Source organism: Oreochromis niloticus, linkage group LG2, assembly GCF_001858045.2.
Source record: "Oreochromis niloticus isolate F11D_XX linkage group LG2, O_niloticus_UMD_NMBU, whole genome shotgun sequence".
NCBI classification, from domain to species: domain Eukaryota; kingdom Metazoa; phylum Chordata; class Actinopteri; order Cichliformes; family Cichlidae; genus Oreochromis; species Oreochromis niloticus.
In genome coordinates, this window is record NC_031966.2 from 32,352,777 (window position 1) to 32,371,378 (window position 18,602).

Here is an 18,602-nt window from a genome sequence, read left to right on the forward strand (position 1 = left end):
GTCCTGTACAGTGTGTTCTAAGGAGAATTTTGCATTGTATAAGATGTAAGTTGGGGCTTTTAGTCATTTTGAAGGTGGATCCTACCACAGGGTGAAAGACCAATATATTATCACCTATGGCCAATTTAAAATTAACATAACCCCATGCAGATCTTTGAATGAACCATGTATAATGTACATGGTTATGTGCTATACCATGCATGATGCATGGGTCTGCATGTGTGTCTGAATATGTCTAACTACTCGGTATGGAACAAATGTTACGAGCCTATTTTGAAAATGTAGGGAGTACAGAGTACAGATATTTGTTTAAAAATATAGGGAGTATAATTAAAAAGTTGTCAGAAAAAAACGACTCAAGTAAAGTACTGATACCTGATAATTGTACGTAAGTACAGTACAGTATTTGTACTTCGTTACTCACTTCGTTACGAAGTATTTGCATTTCGTTACTTCCCAGCTCTGCTTAAGTGTAATGAAACAGCTCCTAGTATCCCTCTCTGTTTTTTAAAGCTTCGTTTATTTATTTATTTATTTAATCAAATTTCCATTTGTTCCGCTCGCTCGGGTTGACTTTACTGTGTGTTCCGTTGAAACCTGTCCGGCGGAAGTTGTGATCAGGGCCTCGTCACAAAAGCAATGGCGAGCGGTATCGGCAGTGAGTAATTTATTTAAAGTCTTTCTGTTTTTCCTCGTCATTTATAGACAGTAGTAATAGCAAACAAACTCCAAACCTTGCAGCTAGATTATTTTAGCCAGAACCTGTAGCCCCTTACCTTGCTAAAACGTTGCATCGTGTTTACCTGTGTGTGTGTGTCTCACGAATGTGTCCCCCTTAATCGACTATGCTAAGCTAAGGCTATAAATTAAATATTAGCAATGCGTATGTTTTTTTTCTAGAAATGTATGTGATACGTCTCATGATAGGGTTGTGTGTTTTAACTTATATTCACGCCCCAGTAAACGTGAGGAATGCTTTGCTGTGATAATAATAATATTAGCATACCCAAGCTAATATCAATAGTGTAGCATTAGCTAGCTACCTTGGATAAATAACGAAAGACTTTTAAATCATTCATTTGACGCCGTTGCCCTTAGTTTTTTATATTTTTAAACGTAAAATAACGTTTTTAACATATTACGATCTGAACGGTTTTTATTGACTGTACGGGAACAGGACCGTTATATATGTGGTACTTCGGGAAAAAAACAAAACAAACCACTAAAAAACCTGAGACAGTCCGCTGCCAGAGAATTTGTAACAAAAGGGAGACTGATTCGTCATCAGTGACTGATGATAGTGTTCTTCTTAGAAAAAAATACTAGTTTGTTTAAAACATGTTTTTTTTTTTTTGTATTTGACCAAGTAAGCAGGGATAGAAAGTACCGTAAAATAGCACTCAGGTAAAATAATGGTAATTGGGATTTTACTCAGTTAAAATTGCCAACACGCAGTCAGATAATATTGCTAGTAATAACAAAGCCATAACGTTAAAATCTAATGTGGCAGAACTACTACTACACGTATACACAAGCCCCATTTACAACATGAATATTTTTTTACTTGAATATTACGAACCAGCATCAGTGAAGCTCGTGGTTATCGCCACTGATATATTTTATGTTCAGTTACTGAGGTTACCCTCAGATGCTTTTGCAATTTGGATGGAAGCTTATGTGGCAGAATGAAGTTAACCGAGTTGTTTCGGAATGTCTGATATTTTATGTGGCTCTTTTTGTGCCATTGCTTTTGCCCTAAAATACAGGTTTTCAGTTAGCTTCTTTCAGCTGTGCCTTTTAGGGGTCACCACAGTGGATCTTCTGCATCTATCTCACCCAAACCCTAACATCCTCTTCTTCGCACCACCCTCTGCATAGTCCTCCTCCACTGCATCCATGAATTGTCCCTCTGTTCTTTCCCTTTTCTTTCTCTCTTGTTGCTCCATCTTCAGTGTCCTTTGTTCAGTATATCTATTATCTTTCCTCTGGACATATCCAATCAGTCAGCTATCTCCCTCTCCCAGTCCCTGCTCTGTGCTCCACGTTCAAATTTTTTCTGTTACTGACTCTAGACACACTAACCTTGGCCTTCTTCTAATCTGTCTTCACTCATCAGTGGCTCTGCTTGCAGTTTGTGGGCCCCTGACCAGTCCAATATGCAAATCTTACTAATGAGCCACATGATTGGGTTGGTGATGATTTTAAGTCAGATCTTCTCCCTGATGCACCCCTCTCCGTTATTCATCTGGGTTTGGGACAAGCCAGTACACTAGGAGTGTACTGGCTTGTGGCACCCTGTAGCTCGGTTAGCCAGTAGCAACAAAGTAGCAGGAAAAACAGTCAGTCATGTAATAAATTCTTCTTCTTTTTTTTCCCCAACAGAACACAAGATACTGAATGTGGGGCCGACGGAGCCCTGGTCAGTCAGGGAGAAATTGTGCCTGGCCTCCTCTGTTATGAGGAGTGGAGACCAAAACTGGTAAAAAGAAATATGCTCAGCTACTTTTGTGTGTGTGTGTGTGTGTGTGTGTGTGTGTGTGTGTGTGTGTGTGTGTGTGTGCGTGTGTGTGTGTGAGAGAGAGGGATTTAGTTTGCCCATGGAACCTCATATTCATATTTTAAATGTGTTGGAGAAATGCTGTAAGGAGAAGATATGTAAAATGATTTAAGGGTCTTGTTAGGTAAATATAAATGTAATTGTATTAACATCATTATATACCACTATTTTTCTGCAGTTCTCCTAAAAACGAGCCATATTATATGAAAATTATCTTCAGAGGGTTTTGTACCATTTCTTTTAAGATATCAGTGTTTGCAAACAGTTTGTGCTTTCCCTAAAATTACTAATTTTTGTCTAAATGAACCATCCTACTAGAATATATCAGGTTGTGTGTCTTAACCATGATCCCGTTGATGGTGTTTGTTCTGTGCTCATAATCTGTTTCAAACACTGGCAGTAGGTGAGTGCAAGGCAGTTCGCAGGACAAAATAATATTGTTTTATTTTATTTTTAAAATGCTTGAAAATGTGTGTTATTGTTAGATTATCTGCTTAATGCTTGAGTTTAGTCTGAGGAGACTCTCTGTGTTCCAGGGTAAGTGTAAGTAGAGCCATCAAGCCTTTCGCAGAGCCTGGCCGTCCACCAGACTGGTTCTCACAAAAGGTGAGAGCATAACAAATATTCCTTTTGTGAATTTATCTCACACTTCATTTCCATAAGTCTTCAGGAACATTGTCTTTTGAGTGTAACTGCAGTTGGATTGATCTCCTCTGTTCACCTATAAGAATAATTTGCTCTCTGTTTCTCAGCACTGTGCCTCACAATATTCAGAACTGCTGGAAGCTACTGAAGCCCCTAAGTCAGTATTATCTGCACACACACATCTGTGTGCAGATATAAAAAATAAACAATATTATTATGCATTTCAAAAATAATTTGAGAGTTGACTCAAAATTTGTGTTTTCCTGTTCCAGGCGTAAGCGCGGTGAGAAGGGTGAGGTGGTCGAGACCATTGAAGATGTCATCGTTCGTAGGCTGACCGCTGAGAGAATAGAAGAGTTAAAAAAACTTATACGAGACACACAAGAGCAGTACAGGTACGTAAACTCCTAAAGGGAAAACATTTGATGGCTTTGAGATCTGAACTTTAACCCCTTTTTGTTTTGTTTGTTTTAATCACAACAGGAAGTTGAAGAAGGAGGTGGATCTGATACAGATGGGTCACATGGACTCACAGCTGAAAGAGCTTTGGGGAGAGATCACACTGTAAGCATGTTATCTCTGGGATAGTACTTCACCTAATGGGTGGATTACCATGATAGTTGTTTCACACAATGATCTTGCAGAATGCTGCCAGCAGAACTTTACTCTGTTTGCCAGTAACCAACAACTATACATGTTTTCTACACTGTTCTTTTATTTATATATACATATATATATATATATATATATATATATATATATATATATATATATATATATGTGTGTTTTCTAATATCTCTTATTCACGTTTTTCTTCTGTCCCTTGTGCTGCTGTAATACATGAATTTCCCCAATGTTTTTTTTTTTAAATCTTCCCTAGAAAGAAGAAGCAGGACGAGGAGGAAGCAGAGCAGAAGAGGAAAGCCACAGAAATGGCGTACCAAGGTAGCTTAGGTTCACTTTCACTCTACGAAGTGCATATATTTCTTAGGAAAAGGCAAAGAATTAGTTGCAAACTTGTTGCTCTGTGGTGGGTGTTGCCATTGTCATTGTCAGAGCTCGAAGTTAAGTATATATGACATACTATTAAAAGTCGAGTGAGTCATTTGATATAAAAACAAAGTTCCCATATGAAGCTGAAACCTGTGATCTATGTAATTTAAGGGACAGATTTATAAAGGTAGAACTTCATCTTGTGCCTACACGTTTTTTTTAGCATAAAGATTTCCCTTATTGGCACGAACTCTAATGCTAAGATTAAAGACGACCATCTCTCACATCCACATACAACCAGGAAGATTCAAATCACAGGTCGAACCTCGTGTTGGCCCACACATGTAGCCGACCTGTTGAAAAGCCCTTGTGGTTTTGGCTATGTGGATAATACTAGAAGGGAATCAGGAATTAGGATGTCTGAAAACAATAGCACTATTAAAAATGATGAGAGGTCCTCTGTAGCCAGCCATTTTATTTCTCATGGACTATTGCACTCTACATTTTATGGCTATTTGAGGTTGTTGGATAGAAACGTTTTAAAAATACTGGATAGACCATTTGCAAACCAAGTATCATGGAAGATGAAGTAGAAAAATTCCTTGCGGTGTTTTATAGTTTGATATTTTTAGGAAGGGCCGGGAAGCTTAATAAAAACCTTAGGGGTAACATAGATGTGAGATCAGAATCAGCTGAGAGGATGTAATACAGCAAGAATTATATGCATTTATGCATTTTGCAGTGTCGAGTGCAACTTCTCGTCCTTCTTGGAATGTTTCTCAGCTTTTCTTAAGACAAGAGCGTCTTTCACTCAAGTGCTTGGGTTGGAATGACGATCCTCTCACATGAAGCTCAGGATTTCTCTGCTGCTTTTTTTTTTTCAGATTTTCTTTTAAGGAAAGTTCGGAAATATTCATGCTCACCTCTTCTCTGGTCTTCTGTCTGTATTGCAGCTCGCCAGGCAGTGAAAAACACACCCAAGCGTCTGCCCAGTGTGACTGTACGGTCTCCCCTGGGTGCCAGCCCGCCAACGCAGGATTCTCAGACTGACTCTTCAGCGCCCACTCCACCTATGGATACAGGAGCTGGTGTCTCAGAAGATACAACCACCACCCACTCAGTTGTAAGAACACTTAGTTTGCCATATATACTTGTTTAGCTCACAGGATAGAAGAATATGGTGAAGGAAAATTAGTTTATAAGAGTCCCAGTTTTCTGTTAAGAGATGAATTTCAGCCAAGCTCACAGCAACATTAACCATGCTTCACTGCAGTGAATATAGAGACGTCTACAGTAACATTAAACATGAGTATATGTTTATAGTTTTTACGTCATTTCAAGTCAGAGGAATAAGATCATCTTGCTCCCTCTCAATGACTTCTCTGCTGTCTGTCAGGCTCAGGGGGTAGGAGTGTTTCTGCCAGCAGCAGACCCTCCAGGACCTGGGCCCAAAGACGGTGGACTCGCTGCTCTAGTAGATGACTCTCCACAGAAAAGGCTCCTATCCCAGAAGGCCACACCGCCACCCTCACCTCTACTGTCAGAACTGCTGAAAAAAGGCAACCTCATCTCAGCCAGCCCTCGCCTGGTGAGAGGCAACTTAGCATGGCTCATAACATCCAGAAACGATGTGATTACAATGAAAGCTACGAGTCTCGCTCATAGGCTTTAGATTCAGTTCTGTAAAAGACCTTAAAACCAGCAATGTGTGAAACCAAATAATTTAAATGCATCTGTAAAGTGCAAATAGATTTGGAGTATTTTTACATTCCTGGCTAAGCCACTGAGTTTTGATACCTATTCTAATACTAACATTCAAAGAATGGAACTAGGAGTTAATCCACTCAGTGTTTTAGGGCTATAAAGCCTTACTGTGATATTCTAACATCAGTATTCTTTTAAATCTTCTTTTATGCTCTGATATTTTTTATTAAACCTCACTTTGGTGTTTTTGTTGTTGTTGTGTTTTTTCTGATGTCAGGTTGCAGAGGGCGACTCAACTGGAAGCCTAACTAATGGCGTACAGACTGCTACGGCAGCCACTGCCTTACCACCTGGTCATGACATCATCACAGGTAAACACACCTAACTAAGTGTCACATTACACAGGACCTGCTTTCTTTACAGCTTGCCTGGTTGCTGTCCTGGGAAATAATGGCATTCATGGGGCTCCTAAAAATGTCCTGATTTTGAAAAAGCAAAAGTTGTAAACAAAACCTAACTGGGCATCGTGACTCCTGATTACTTGTAATTAAGACAGACAGAGCATGTTCAAAGTAACACTAAATGTCTTTGTATCTGGGGGAACGTTGTTGCATGTCTCTCCTCCTTTTTTTCCTTTTGTTTTTCTACAGTCGATTTCTAAATAAAGTCACACGTCCCCCAGACGACTTCATTCCAACAGAAAATGAAGTTACAGAGTTGTGTCACTGTTCAACAAGATGCATTATGAATTTTTTCTGGCTGTTTATATTTCAGAGGGGGAAGCAGAGGCCGCAGTGAAGGCAGAGCTCGGTGAGGACACGGGATTAGTAGAAGAAGACCTCGTGGCTGTGTCTTACATTGGTGATGAACTGGACCTGGAGACAGTGGGAGACATCATTGCCATCATAGAGGAGAAGGTACATACTGTGTAGGGGCTGCATTAGGAGCAAAGTTTATTTTGTAGGTTTAATATCAAGTATTTTAGTCGTTGATTAAGGTAATGACACTGAAAACAAAGTAATACAAAGAAAATATGATTTAGAAAATATTTAGTGTTAATTGGAAAACAAAGAATGAAATTTGCCATATTTTGTTCCCATTGTCAGACTTGGACTAAACATAGGGCTGCACGATTTTGCATAAAATGAGAATCACGATTTTTTTGCTTAGAATTGAGATCACGATTCTCTCACGATTTTCTTTTCCATTGTAAATATTTATTGCACTTATTAACTGCACATCAACTTCGTAACAGTTGAAACTGAACATAAAAACAATAAATAAACATAAAAACAACAAATGCCTCACATTTTGTGGTTTCCGCAAAATGTTGTACTGCTTGAAATTCCGTCTCCACCGTTGCTGGACACTGCGTGTATAGAGCAGGTAGTGCAACAATAGAAAAATAGTTGTGGGACGGCGCTGTGTAGCGTTTATCTAGGGTGTTGATCATTTTCCTAAATCCCTCGTTTTGCACAGTGTTGATGGGAGCCATATCTTTAGCCAGGTGATAAGTGATAGCCTCCATAATTTCTTTGTGCCTGCGGGAGTTCGATGTGTATAGGGAAGCGCTGTATAAGGTTCCCGTTATTGATGTTTGGCTGGTTGACCGGGACAAATTTTCTCCTGTCACTTTCTCGTCATCCCTGACGTGTTCTCCGTTGTTTTTTCCTGCCAATTTGAGCATCGCGGCACAGCTTCTGTATCACGTGGTATAAGGCTCCGCCCTTGTCATTTGTTGAGCAGGAAGAGGGAGCGCTTGTTTTCATGCAGATTACGTCCCGGATCAAAATGCGGTACAATCGCTGTCGGCTTTGTTTTTTGTTGTTGTTGTTTTTTTAAAATCGTTGTCATTTGGAAATGAGATCGCGATTTTCTAACGATTAATCGTGCAGCCCTAACTAAACATTTATCTAAGAGTGGTCCTAAAGAATCTAGAGCAGAACAAGGCCTGCCTGTAGATGGCATAATTACACTGAGGATTACCACAGCAGAAACCTGAACAGACTGCCTATAGGAGAGTACTAGACAGGAAGGACTGACACCAGCTTGTTAACAGCAACTGAATTTTCAAAATAAGAAAAAGGGGATTTTTCCAGTAGTAAATTGGTTTCTTTATTCCTTTGGATGCATGGAGAAATGTAAAATAAATCTCAAAATTCACTTGGCCCACCCAACCCCTAGAGCCGGTGCCAAACATAAAGTCTGCGGGCTAAAATCAGCCAGGTAAAGACTCCAGTCCGGCCCACTGGACAGCTTTGGAAAATGTGAAGGAGGGCGTAAATTAAAGAGGCCTTATTTAATTTACGCCCTTAAGTAACAGCTAAGCAATTAAATAAGAGAAAAGTTCCTGTGTTTTCACTGTAGAGGTTTCTGTGGTTTTTAGTGGTTCCACAGTTAAAAAATATTTTCTGTGAATTAACAAAAACTTTGCCAGAACTTCCTGGAATTTTACACATTTATTTATTTTTTTTCAATTTAAACCCAAAGATTCATGTTAATACATTTCTCTCATTTGCTACATCAGCGTTTCTTTATCACACTAAGACATGCTGTTGAAATTGCATTTCCTTTTCAAATATTAAGACATCTCAGAAGGTGAGTTTCACAGCTGTCTCAAGATCAAAGTAAGCTGGATGTGGCCCATGATGTAAGGATCACAACCTTAGTGTGGTCAATGAACTCCTTCCAGTATGAGAGCCTTACTGGAAGCCTAGTGATCCCAGTAAGGTCACCTGTGTCTGACAGGTCAGGAGGAAGAGTTATCCCTGGTGGTTTTGGTAGGTTGGGGGTTAGCTTAAGGTTAAGAACTCCTCTTGTTTTTTGTTTTTTGTTGTTTTTTAATTGGAGACACTTCATTGTTGCTCTGAGAGTCAGCAGGTGTAATACCTGCTGTTTCACTAACCTGGCTCCCCCATGTAAAGTTCATGTGTGGGGAAACACTGAAACAACATAATGATTTATCTTTTTAATCATCATCCCAGGACGATGACCCTGTGGCTTTGGATGCAGCTGCGGTGGAAGCAGCTCTCTCTCTGTGCGAAGAGGCCGTGTCAGAAGGTCACACCCTCCCTGGCCCCTGGGAGACGCAGGAGCTAAAAGCTTCAGAGCCCACACCCACCATCCAGGAGTCAGCGCCCCCACAGACACCTCAGGATATGGCTGCAACATTAGCCCCGACACCTGCCAGCCAGGAGACACAAAACCAGCCAGATACTAAAAGGGAAGAACCGCTTAAGGGAAACTATGAAGGACCTGAGGTGACAGGAAGTGATGTCACTTCTTCTGTCACCTCTGATGATGGTGTAGCAGCAAGTGAAGTCGCAGAGGAGGGGCCCGTGGTCAAAGAAGTCACTGAAGCTACAGTGAAGAGTGAAGGAGAGGAGTGGAGTCAGCCTGAACCCAACCCACCATGCTTAGGTGGGTGGATTGCACACCGATCTATACCCACAGTGGAAATGCTCACACAGATCTGTTTCTAATTCTCTCCTCGTTTCTGTCCCATAGACTCTGAGGACAGCTCTGTGTCCGGGAAAGAGTCCAAGGTAACACATTTAAGGCTGCGTACATGTGTGGACGGCATATGTTAACAAGAATAACCGTTATTTTACTCCATGTGCTTGAATCCAGGAGGTGAAGGAGGAGGAGGCAGGGAGCGAGGGCGACCCCGAAGAAGCTATGGAGCTGAAGGATGAGTGTGGAGAGGGGGAGGGTCCATATTTATCTGAGGTGGATCGGGCAGCAAGTGAGAGTGAGGATGGATACGGCCCGCCCTCCCAGCGCTACACTGCTGATTCACTGGCCAGCAGCCCGGCCTCTTCTTCCCAGCTGTAAGTGTCCAGGTGCTTATTCTTCCAGAAGGGGCATAGGCAAAAATATTCACCCTGTCCCTATTTTTACCAGTAATAGTAAAACCAGGATTCTGTTTCTCCTGAAATAACCCCTGCTATTTTTGTAAACAAAAATATTAGGGGAAATCTTTCTTTGAAAATGGATCAAACTTAGACGGCATTTGTCATTTTCATTGAGCTAAGCAGTCTAACTGTATATGCTTTTGTCTCTAATCCCCTCTGCTTGCTCTGGACAATCCTCTCTTCACTCCCACTCTGCCCCGACTTCCTCTCTCTTCTTTCTCTGCGTCAGCTCTACATGTGGCGAAGACCAGGAGGCGGTCCAGGCGCAGAAGATCTGGAAGAAAGCCATTATGCTGGTGTGGAGAGCTGCAGCCAATCACAGGTAGAGCTTTGTACCAGAGCTCAACAATAAATTGTTCAATTGTTTTTTTGGGTCAGTAAGTTCAAATCAATTTCATTGGATTTTTTTTTTTTTGTCTTATTATTGTGAGTTTCATCAGTTTCCAGCTGTTTGTCTTGAGCTGGTGTGATTGAATGAGTAACTGCATTGTTGTACATTCTGCAGTGCATTTGCATGAAACCATTTGACTTTTTCCAGTCAGTTAAAGAAGTTGGAGACTCGTTTAAATCCTACAGATTAACCCGGGTCACGCTGTTGAGAGGAGACAGGTGTTTTACTTTTGCTAATGTTGTGTTTCTCAGGTACGCCAGCGTCTTCCTACAGCCTGTGTCAGATGACATCGCCCCAGGTTACCACAGCATTGTACACAGGTCAGACCGCACACACACCCTTTATTTTTGAAACAAGCTCAGCTAAAAATCATTGCAGCCTAGCTGTTCAACTACAGTACCAAAACAAACTAACTGCTGCTGCTTTCTTGCTGCAGACCCATGGACCTGTCGGCCATAAAGAAGAACATCGAGTCCGGTGTTATCCGTACCACCGCTGAGTTCCAGCGCGACATCATGCTGATGTTTCAGAATGCCGTCATGTACAACTCGTCGGACCATGACGTGTACCACATGGCGCTGGAGATGCAGCGCGACGTCCTGGAGCACGTCCAGCAGTTCCTGGCCACCCAGCTCATCATGCAGACCTCAGAGAGCGCCATCTCTGCCAAGAGCCTCCGAGGCAGGGAGGGAAATCGTAAACCAGGAGAGCCAGCCGAGAAGGTGGGTTGAGCAGCAGACAAGTCTGATTGTGATGAAGCAGAGTTCTTTATTAAAAGCAAAAGAAAGTTTCCCCACATGCCAGTGCTGATGTTTTGTAACTACACTGTAAACTCTTGCCTCTCTCCAACATTGAGTGCTGTGACTCCTGTTAGGTTGGTGCAATAAATGTTCTTCCAGGTATTTAGAGTTTTATGATCCCTGCAAAGCTACTGCAAACAGTCGCTCTGCCCGCCTCCAAGAGAAGGTGGAGAAATCTAATCTAAGTTTAATGCATTTTAATTATTTACAGGAAGTGCACAGTCCCAGAACTGGGCTGTTTCTTGTAAACCACAGATAACACTTCCAGTTTATGGAGTCATAAAGTTTTATATTGGTGTAGATAAATGTGTTTGGTATATCAGAACCATAATTTCAATGTGCCATCATGCTGCAGTTGGCAGTCATTTCAAAACTGGATGAAAATACACGCTTATGTGGAAGAAACACATAAATAGTCGAATCATTAAATGTTCTGGACGTGTTAGTTATGTTCTGTGAAATGTCACAGACAGACATGCTGTTTTATTTACTGTCAGCAAATGAAACCTGAGGTAGCTGTGGGTTCAACACACATTTAAGTGACCATGCAGTCAGTGTAGTTCTTATTTATGTCACATAGAATATGACAAATGGACTAGTTCTCTAAAAGAAATTAATTCGACATTGAAGAATTGACCTCGATACACCTCACCCTGTCTCCACATTACGATCTAAGAGCGATGCTGCTGTACTGTGTCAGTGTGGTGTGAAGTACCAGAAACCAGTGGTGCAATTAGGACACAAGGAGTTAAGAGTGCCGATGTATTAAAGGGTCGGCACTGATGCGCATCATACAAGTTAGGCATGCTCACTTTGTTACACAGCACTGTCTGCTCTAATTGCTCTAAGTGCACTTTCTTAATCTTGACTTCCCAGCTGATTCAGATCCTGCATGCTGGCTGCACCTCTGCTGTCTCTCTAGTCTATCTCTGACCCTCTGCTCTGTTTCCTGTTTCTCTCTCTGCATTTCCTACAGTGTTTTTGTGTGTTTGTGTGTGCGTGTATGTATTATTTTACATTGCATATAAAAAATGGATGTAACTTAATTCTAGCTAACCATTTTCTTCCACTCTTGTCCTCAAACATGGAGTCATTGTGGAAGTGCCTTAAACATTAATTTCTTCTTATCGCCAGCAGGGGGTGACAAAAGGTTGTCTGTGGAAAAATGACACTTCAGCTGCTTTGATCTATTACCTCAGTAAACTGATGACTGTCTTAATAAAACATGAGGTTCATTTTATGAAAGAGTGAAACACAGGATAAAGCTGCAGCGTAGCACGCAGCGTCCCTGAATGTCTCAGTCAGATCCAATCCTCGCTCGTCATGTTTGATTTCAAAATAATAAAATGATACCGTAAAAGCTCCACTTGAGGCTTTACAACTGGGCGTGGCATTCACAGTTGTCACAGTGGCTACATCCATCTTTTATCTGCACCCTGCTTTCTCCTGTTTCAACGCGTGAGTGTGTGTCTAATAGGATATGATGGAAATTTGAAACATTCAGACAAGACATTTTGGGAAGATGTCATGTTTTCTTGCAAAGTCCACACATAAAGATACATTTTGCAGAATATATTTAACAAATATTTCTACAGACGTAGTAAACTTTTAGTGTTTTGTTTGACTGCTACACAGCAAAGTCCAACTTCTCCATTTTAGAACTTTAACAAGTTGTGCAAACAGTGATACGGTGCTTGTGAGAGGTCCTCACACCTCTGTGTGTTGCTTCTGTTTGTGCCTGCTTGTGTACGCTTTTCATCTCCATGAGTCTTAATATTTCCAGTCTGCATTCAGAGACTGTGTGTGTGTCTTGATGTTGTTTAGAAATGTGCGTTTGTGTGCAGCTCTGAAGTCAACAGGACCCCCATCTCCTGAGCGTGTCTCTGTGTTTGACGCAGACTTGTATGAAACTTGCTTTCTCACGCCTGTGTGTGCTTTCTCTCTCTTTCTCACTCCGATGTTTGTCCTCCTACAGGACAGTGTCCCAATGGCCTCTCCTGCTTTCCTTCTCTCTCTTTTTGTAAGTATTCAGGTTCTCGCTCAAGTTTCACCAGAGCCAGGCCACGCTCCGTACACGCTTGTCTCAAAGCTAACATTTACACACATCCACAGTGTTACACACTGCACACACCTGTCTGTACCTCTGATCTTTCTCTTTATTTCTACTGAAGCAGCTTTAGAGGACATTAAGGATTCAAGATGCCATAAAAGCCATTAAAGGTGGACTAATACCACCGGTCAGAAACAAAAGTGCCACTCTGCAGTAACAATGAAACACTTCCCCTTTAGATATGTGCATCTAAACAAGATCAGTGGAACACTTTTGCTAATTGCATGAGAAAAGCCCATTTCTAAGCCTAAAATCTAAAAACTATAGATTGATAGGAGCAAAATTCAGCTTCCAAACTATATTACAAACCTAAACGGGCCAATTTAGTTGAAGTTAGTCACTCGCACTTCAGACTGGTGGGAAATACTCAATAAAATAAAAAACAAATATAAAATCAGATGTTAAATAACCAAGCAACATCCTCTGGCTCTCAAAAATGAATGGGGAAAGAAACAAAACCTTCAGTTCTTTTAAGAGCCACTTGAGACTGGCTTTAAAAGTGAGTCAATCCTCATAGACTCCCATGTTAAAATAACCAACTCTACATCAGATAATCAGATATCACTTTTCAGCCCAATAGAAAAAATATTTTTGGTGTCTGTGATATAATATTTCCCCTGTCCGAAAGACTGTTTTTGTCTTTTTGTTTTTAAATAAAAGTGGGTGTGGACCCTTTGATAGACAGCTAGTCGCCAGCAGAGACGACTGTAGCAGCTTGGTCTCTGTTAGGCCTCAGCATGGATAATTCAAGTCATCTGCATTTATAGTGTTGGTGCCCTTTAGAGTCTTTTAATTAAATTATCCATAAAATTAGCTTCAGTTTTTAACATAGTATTTATAAGTAGGTATTTCTGTGATGCAGTTTTATGGAAGCAGCTTTAGTTTTAGCTTGTAACTTGGTGCACTGCCCGCAGGATGGTTATTCTTTTTTTGTGTATTTTTATTGGCTGATAAATTAAGATTTAAAACTAGATGGGAGAAACGCCCTACAGCCTTGAGTGTGAATGTTACATAGTTTGTCCACCAGAGGGCATGCTCAAAGCACCACAAAACAACAACCAGCTGATTTAGACAATTAAAAACATACGACACATAGCAAATGTGAGGAAATTGTTTGGGTTTTATGTGTCACAAAATGCTGATATAAGAATATCAGATTGCTTCACAGTGGTTGTTTGTAAACAAGTGGTTAATGTAAAAATGACCATCTTTTATATACAGCATGTTGAAACAACCTCCACTCCTCATAGTGGCGATCCAATCTAATCAGTCAGGTTTTCCAAAACTTACGATGGCAGAATCAAAGACATTGTTGCTCTAAACCGCTGAGTTATTAAAGTGGTGTCAACTACTCAGCAGTGTAGAAGTGATTAAATGCAGAAGAGATGGGTTGTGAGCCTACGCCCATCCTGTGCTCTATAGATGTGCCATACAGATGATATAGAAATGAAAGACTTCTTCTTCCTCTTCCTTGCAGTTTCTCTCACCACACACACACAAACAGACATTCTCATATATCTTTGAAAATACTGTCTGTATCACCCTCATAAACGTTTACATTTCTGTTTGCACACAATTTTTCCCATCCCGCATTCACACGTTCACACACACAGGTAACTTTCATCACCCAAGCTTCCGTCGACCTTCGGTTAATGCCAGTTTCCTGTGTTTTTCCGTTAATGTGCGTTAGCATCTCTGCATGTTCCAGTTTCTTTTCTCCTTGTTTTCTTTTTATTTTGCTCATGATTATTTTTTCTGTTCATCATTTGGGGAACGATGCCTTCCAGGGTGGACTGTGCTGTGTTTTTGTGCGGAGCTCAATGACACAAGGAGGCCTGCCACAGGGCCTCCCTGACCTTTGACCTGTACACCCTTACGTTAAGCGCTCTCTTTCTCTTCTGCCACGTTTCTTTGTGTCTCTGCTGCAGGATGGAGGCACTAGGGGGCGGCGGAGTGCCATGGAGGCTGACCTCAAGATGAAGAAGTAGTGCAAGAGGGGGCTGAGAGCTGCTCTTCGAATGTTGCAGCTGATTGCTTTCTGGTCACTTTGGTCGTTTTCTGAAGAGGACTGTGCCGTCTCCATGTGCCTGGTTTTTGTGTGCACACACACACACACACCTATGCTAAGGTACATAAGTGTGTGTGTGTCTGTGTGTCTGAGAGAGCTGCACAGCGTTTCCTCCTCTCCCATTCATGGGGCGCCATGGGATGTTGCACCAATTTTCCCAAGAATCATTTCACCAGCACGGGTAGCGGGGTCATAATTTGCCCCTGCTGCAACACAACAAGGACTTTGTGGATAGAGAACAATACTTTCACCAGCAACAGTTTGTTTGGGATCAGATGGGAACGGGCCAGTTCTACTTGGCAGGTTTGATCACTTTGAGTCGTGCGTACGTCCTGCACCCGATTATGCTCAGTCCCTTTGGGCTGAACAGACGTCAACAACGAAGATGGCCACATGAGCAACCATGATGTATAGTTCCACAAATTCAAAGCGAGTCTTCTAGTGCCGCATGTTGGGCTGACACCACCCCGAGCTAAGAAATCTATTAGTTTGACCACTGCTAAAGCATAATGGTAAAATAAGAGTGAGTTACTTAAAATATTTCATAAAATAGATTTCTGATTTTTTTTGGTTTCAAAATTGTGGTTTGTGTCTTCTATTAATAGTAATTTAATTGATTTGATTCAATCTGTTGGCCAGTGTATACCAGTGCATGTTTCAGCCCATTAAACTGCAGATTTTTCACCTTTCTACTGATCGTACTTCTGAGTACAATTGATAATAAGGGTAATTATATATATATATATATATAAAATTCAGCCACAGGTTAAACTTATATCACAGAAGCAGGAAACTCTGACTCTCAACACTGAGCAGGGCTGCTACTGATGTTTGGCAACAAGCTCTTAACCCGAGGTATCGGCAGCACCAAAAAGAGGCTTTCAAAACATTACCCGGCTCTTGCAGATATTTAATTAGGTTGACCTCAAATGTTCAAGCCCTTATACTAGGAAATACACTAAGGCCTAAAGTTGCCCTTGAAGACAGGAAGCAGCTTTAAAAACCAGTGGTTTGTGAAAAAACAGCTGTTATTTAATGGGCTTTAACAGTTTGTTGCTGAATCATTGCCACTTATTTAGGCTGTGTATAGAGCACAGGAAATGTTTTTGTAATGCGTGTCAAGGAGTGAAGTTTTGTACTGGAAAAGGTTCATGTAGTTGTGTTTGGGTAGCTGATACATTTGTGTAAATTTGTTAATAAAGATTTGATCCAAATGTGTAAGGGTCAGTTTGGGATTTAAGTAGCATTTCACTTTGAATTTCTTGAGTTATTAACCTGACAAGGGGAATTCATGGGAACAGAGTTTCCTGGTAACTGCATTTTGTGCCCCTCAGGCTTATTGTAATCGGGAACAGGATTACTAACAGTTTCTATTACCTGTAAATGGTTCTATTATAATGGCATCACAGGGTCTGTGTGATCCCAGTGTTTAAAAGAAACATGCAAACACAGCACTGAAGTTGTGCAAAGAGTTTATTTTGCATTCTGTATATTAAAAAGCATCTTTCAGGAAAGAGACCTGCCCAATCCTGGTACTGACACGATTCCAGTGTACACACTTTACATTCAAATACTGGTGCAAAAATACTGTCACCGACTACAGAATAGAGGAAAGGGGGAAAAATTAAATATAAAATAATAATAATAAAAAAAAAAAAAAAAAAAAAAACCAACAACAACACACAGCAGGCCTCCTGTCAGAGTTTCATACAGAAAAATAAATAACTCACTTTAAAAACTACAGTAAGGCAATCAGGTTCCAGTGCACGGCAGACTACATGTAGCTGACGGTTAAAACCACACACAGATAATGGTTTAGGGTCTCATCTTCACCCCTAGTTGAAGTCGTGAACAACCGGGCTGGCAGAGGAGTAGAGCTTCCTCTTGACCAGCCGGTACTCTGGTCTCAGCTTCAAAACTTTGTTGGCATCAAAGATGTTCTTGAATGACGGCCAGCCGTCACTTTCTGCCTTGAAGACCACAGACAGCTCGAAAGTCGGCGTGACGCTCGAATCGGGGAAGATGCTCCCAGTGTACTTAAGGCCGTCTTTGCCATCGATGTAGAGCTTGATGGAGGCTCCCCGGAGCCCACAGGGCTCATCAGCAGAGGCACGCACCACATCCTGGCTAATCCTGGTGGTCATGTGGTGAGGCAGCAGCAGCACCTGGCAGTTGAGGATGGAAGCCTTGGCCTCAGTGAGGCGACGCTCCATCTGCTGAGTCACAACCTGCTGGAAAAGCCGCTGTTCGTGCTCCAGACCAGCGTCCAGGTCAGCAACTGAATAAAGAGACAAAGCAGTGTCAGAATGAGAAACAAGTCACACCATCTCATTAGAGTATAATATCCACGCCAGAGGGTCCCTACTTTTCTCTACTCTAGTAACGTTGAGTGTCAGACTCTTGAATCAATTCACTTTGGGCAGATTTTAATCACGTGATAGTTTTCTTGCGAAAGCTGCACTTAATATAGTAAGTCACCAGAATAAAGGCTTTGCATCAGCAGCGAACAAGGAAGCGCTGTGACAAGCTCAGCAAGTGATCAGCTGATCCAAAAGCTGAAGGGCTTGCATCAGACGAGTGTCCCGTGAACGAGCACTGCCAGTTCAATGCCCCATTGTTCTTCCGCCAAGTTTTAGTTCTACTTCCAACCGGTTCCAAGGTTTACTTTGGACCATTGATGTTTAAATAGCATTAGCTGTGTTTAAAGGCTCTGCCAGCCAGAGAGAGAGCAGTCCTTAGACCAGGAGTACTTAAGGAGGAACCTTCGTTTTGTTTTTAAATGGATAAAAGTATATATTTAAAAAAAAAAAAAAAAAAAAAAAAACAACACACACCTAACTTTATGAACAACTTACAGGATGAAATGCTCTCGCTTTCTTCGTAACTCTCGACGCTTCCCCGCCGGGATGAACTCATCTTTTGTCCAGTTGTCTTTAACTGACAAAAGCACTTTCCCATCATCTCTACGTTTTCTTCCTCCGACAAGAGGTGTCCAAAGACCAGAGCCGAGCTATAGACCATCCTGAGTCCTGTTTGTGAAGCACCGGTATCTCCTCCGAGCGTCTGGTCTGTGTCTTCTCCATGTATCGACTTGGTTGAGCTGAGCGGCTGTCGGCTATGAGCGCGGAGGTTTTATACCCGCGCTCTCGCACGTGTGGGCGGAGCTTGGTGGATTGAGCCAGAAATTTCCGGATCACGCAACGCGCGAGGAGATTGCAGAAAGTTGATGTAAAAGCTCAGTATTATTTGTAATATTTAGTTTTATTATTAATTAAAAAATGAAGATATTTACTTATGTATCGTCCTACCTTGTAATATTTTTGTGCCTTGTAAACCGTCTATTGTTTTTAACTCTATATATTTATGAAAGTTGCACTTAACAGCCTACAAAATAATATTAAAAACAGATTAAATAGATTA

The 18,602-nt window shown here is 41.3% G+C and overlaps 2 protein-coding genes across 3 annotated transcripts; one reads left to right on the top strand and one right to left on the bottom strand.

The window, feature by feature from the left end:
- Nucleotides 1-544: 544 nt before the first annotated feature.
- brd8b (bromodomain containing 8b) lies at nt 545-16,396 on the top strand. 2 transcript variants are annotated; one of them, XM_025898230.1, is made up of 19 exons: nt 545-658; nt 2,383-2,479; nt 3,094-3,163; nt 3,310-3,359; nt 3,475-3,597; nt 3,686-3,766; nt 4,083-4,147; nt 5,149-5,318; nt 5,592-5,783; nt 6,177-6,270; nt 6,674-6,816; nt 8,884-9,319; nt 9,407-9,444; nt 9,530-9,729; nt 10,043-10,135; nt 10,456-10,524; nt 10,641-10,926; nt 12,980-13,024; nt 15,043-16,396. In XM_025898230.1, the coding sequence occupies exons 1-19, from the start codon at nt 640-642 to the stop codon at nt 15,100-15,102; spliced, it is 2,331 nt and encodes a 776-aa protein (XP_025754015.1). In that variant the 5' UTR covers nt 545-639; the 3' UTR covers nt 15,103-16,396. The 2 variants fall into 2 exon arrangements, with proteins under 2 accessions (XP_025754015.1, XP_005456367.1); XM_005456310.4 differs by lacking the exon at nt 12,980-13,024.
- Nucleotides 16,397-16,637: 241 nt separating this feature from the next.
- si:ch211-39i2.2 (DNA damage-inducible transcript 4-like protein-like) lies at nt 16,638-18,303 on the bottom strand. Its single transcript, XM_003451772.5, has 2 exons — nt 18,038-18,303; nt 16,638-17,460 (listed from the first exon to the last, which is right to left on the bottom strand). Exons 1-2 carry the CDS (start codon nt 18,201-18,203, stop codon nt 17,018-17,020), a joined length of 609 nt encoding a protein of 202 aa, XP_003451820.1. The 5' UTR covers nt 18,204-18,303; the 3' UTR covers nt 16,638-17,017.
- Between the last annotated feature and the right edge of the window lie 299 nt (nt 18,304-18,602).

Bases quoted from the DNA above. Each gene is read 5' to 3' on its own strand.
- brd8b (XM_025898230.1), top strand. The intron at 3,360-3,474 runs GTCAGTATTATC...TTCCTGTTCCAG, and splicing joins GAAGCTACTGAAGCCCCTAA to GCGTAAGCGCGGTGAGAAGG. The intron at 9,445-9,529 runs GTAACACATTTA...GCTTGAATCCAG, and splicing joins TGTCCGGGAAAGAGTCCAAG to GAGGTGAAGGAGGAGGAGGC.
- si:ch211-39i2.2 (XM_003451772.5), bottom strand. From the start codon at position 18,203: ATGGTCTATAGCTCGGCTCTGGTCTTTGGACACCTCTTGTCGGAGGAA. The intron at 17,461-18,037 runs GTAAGTTGTTCA...CTCTTTATTCAG, and splicing joins AAGCGAGAGCATTTCATCCT to TTGCTGACCTGGACGCTGGT.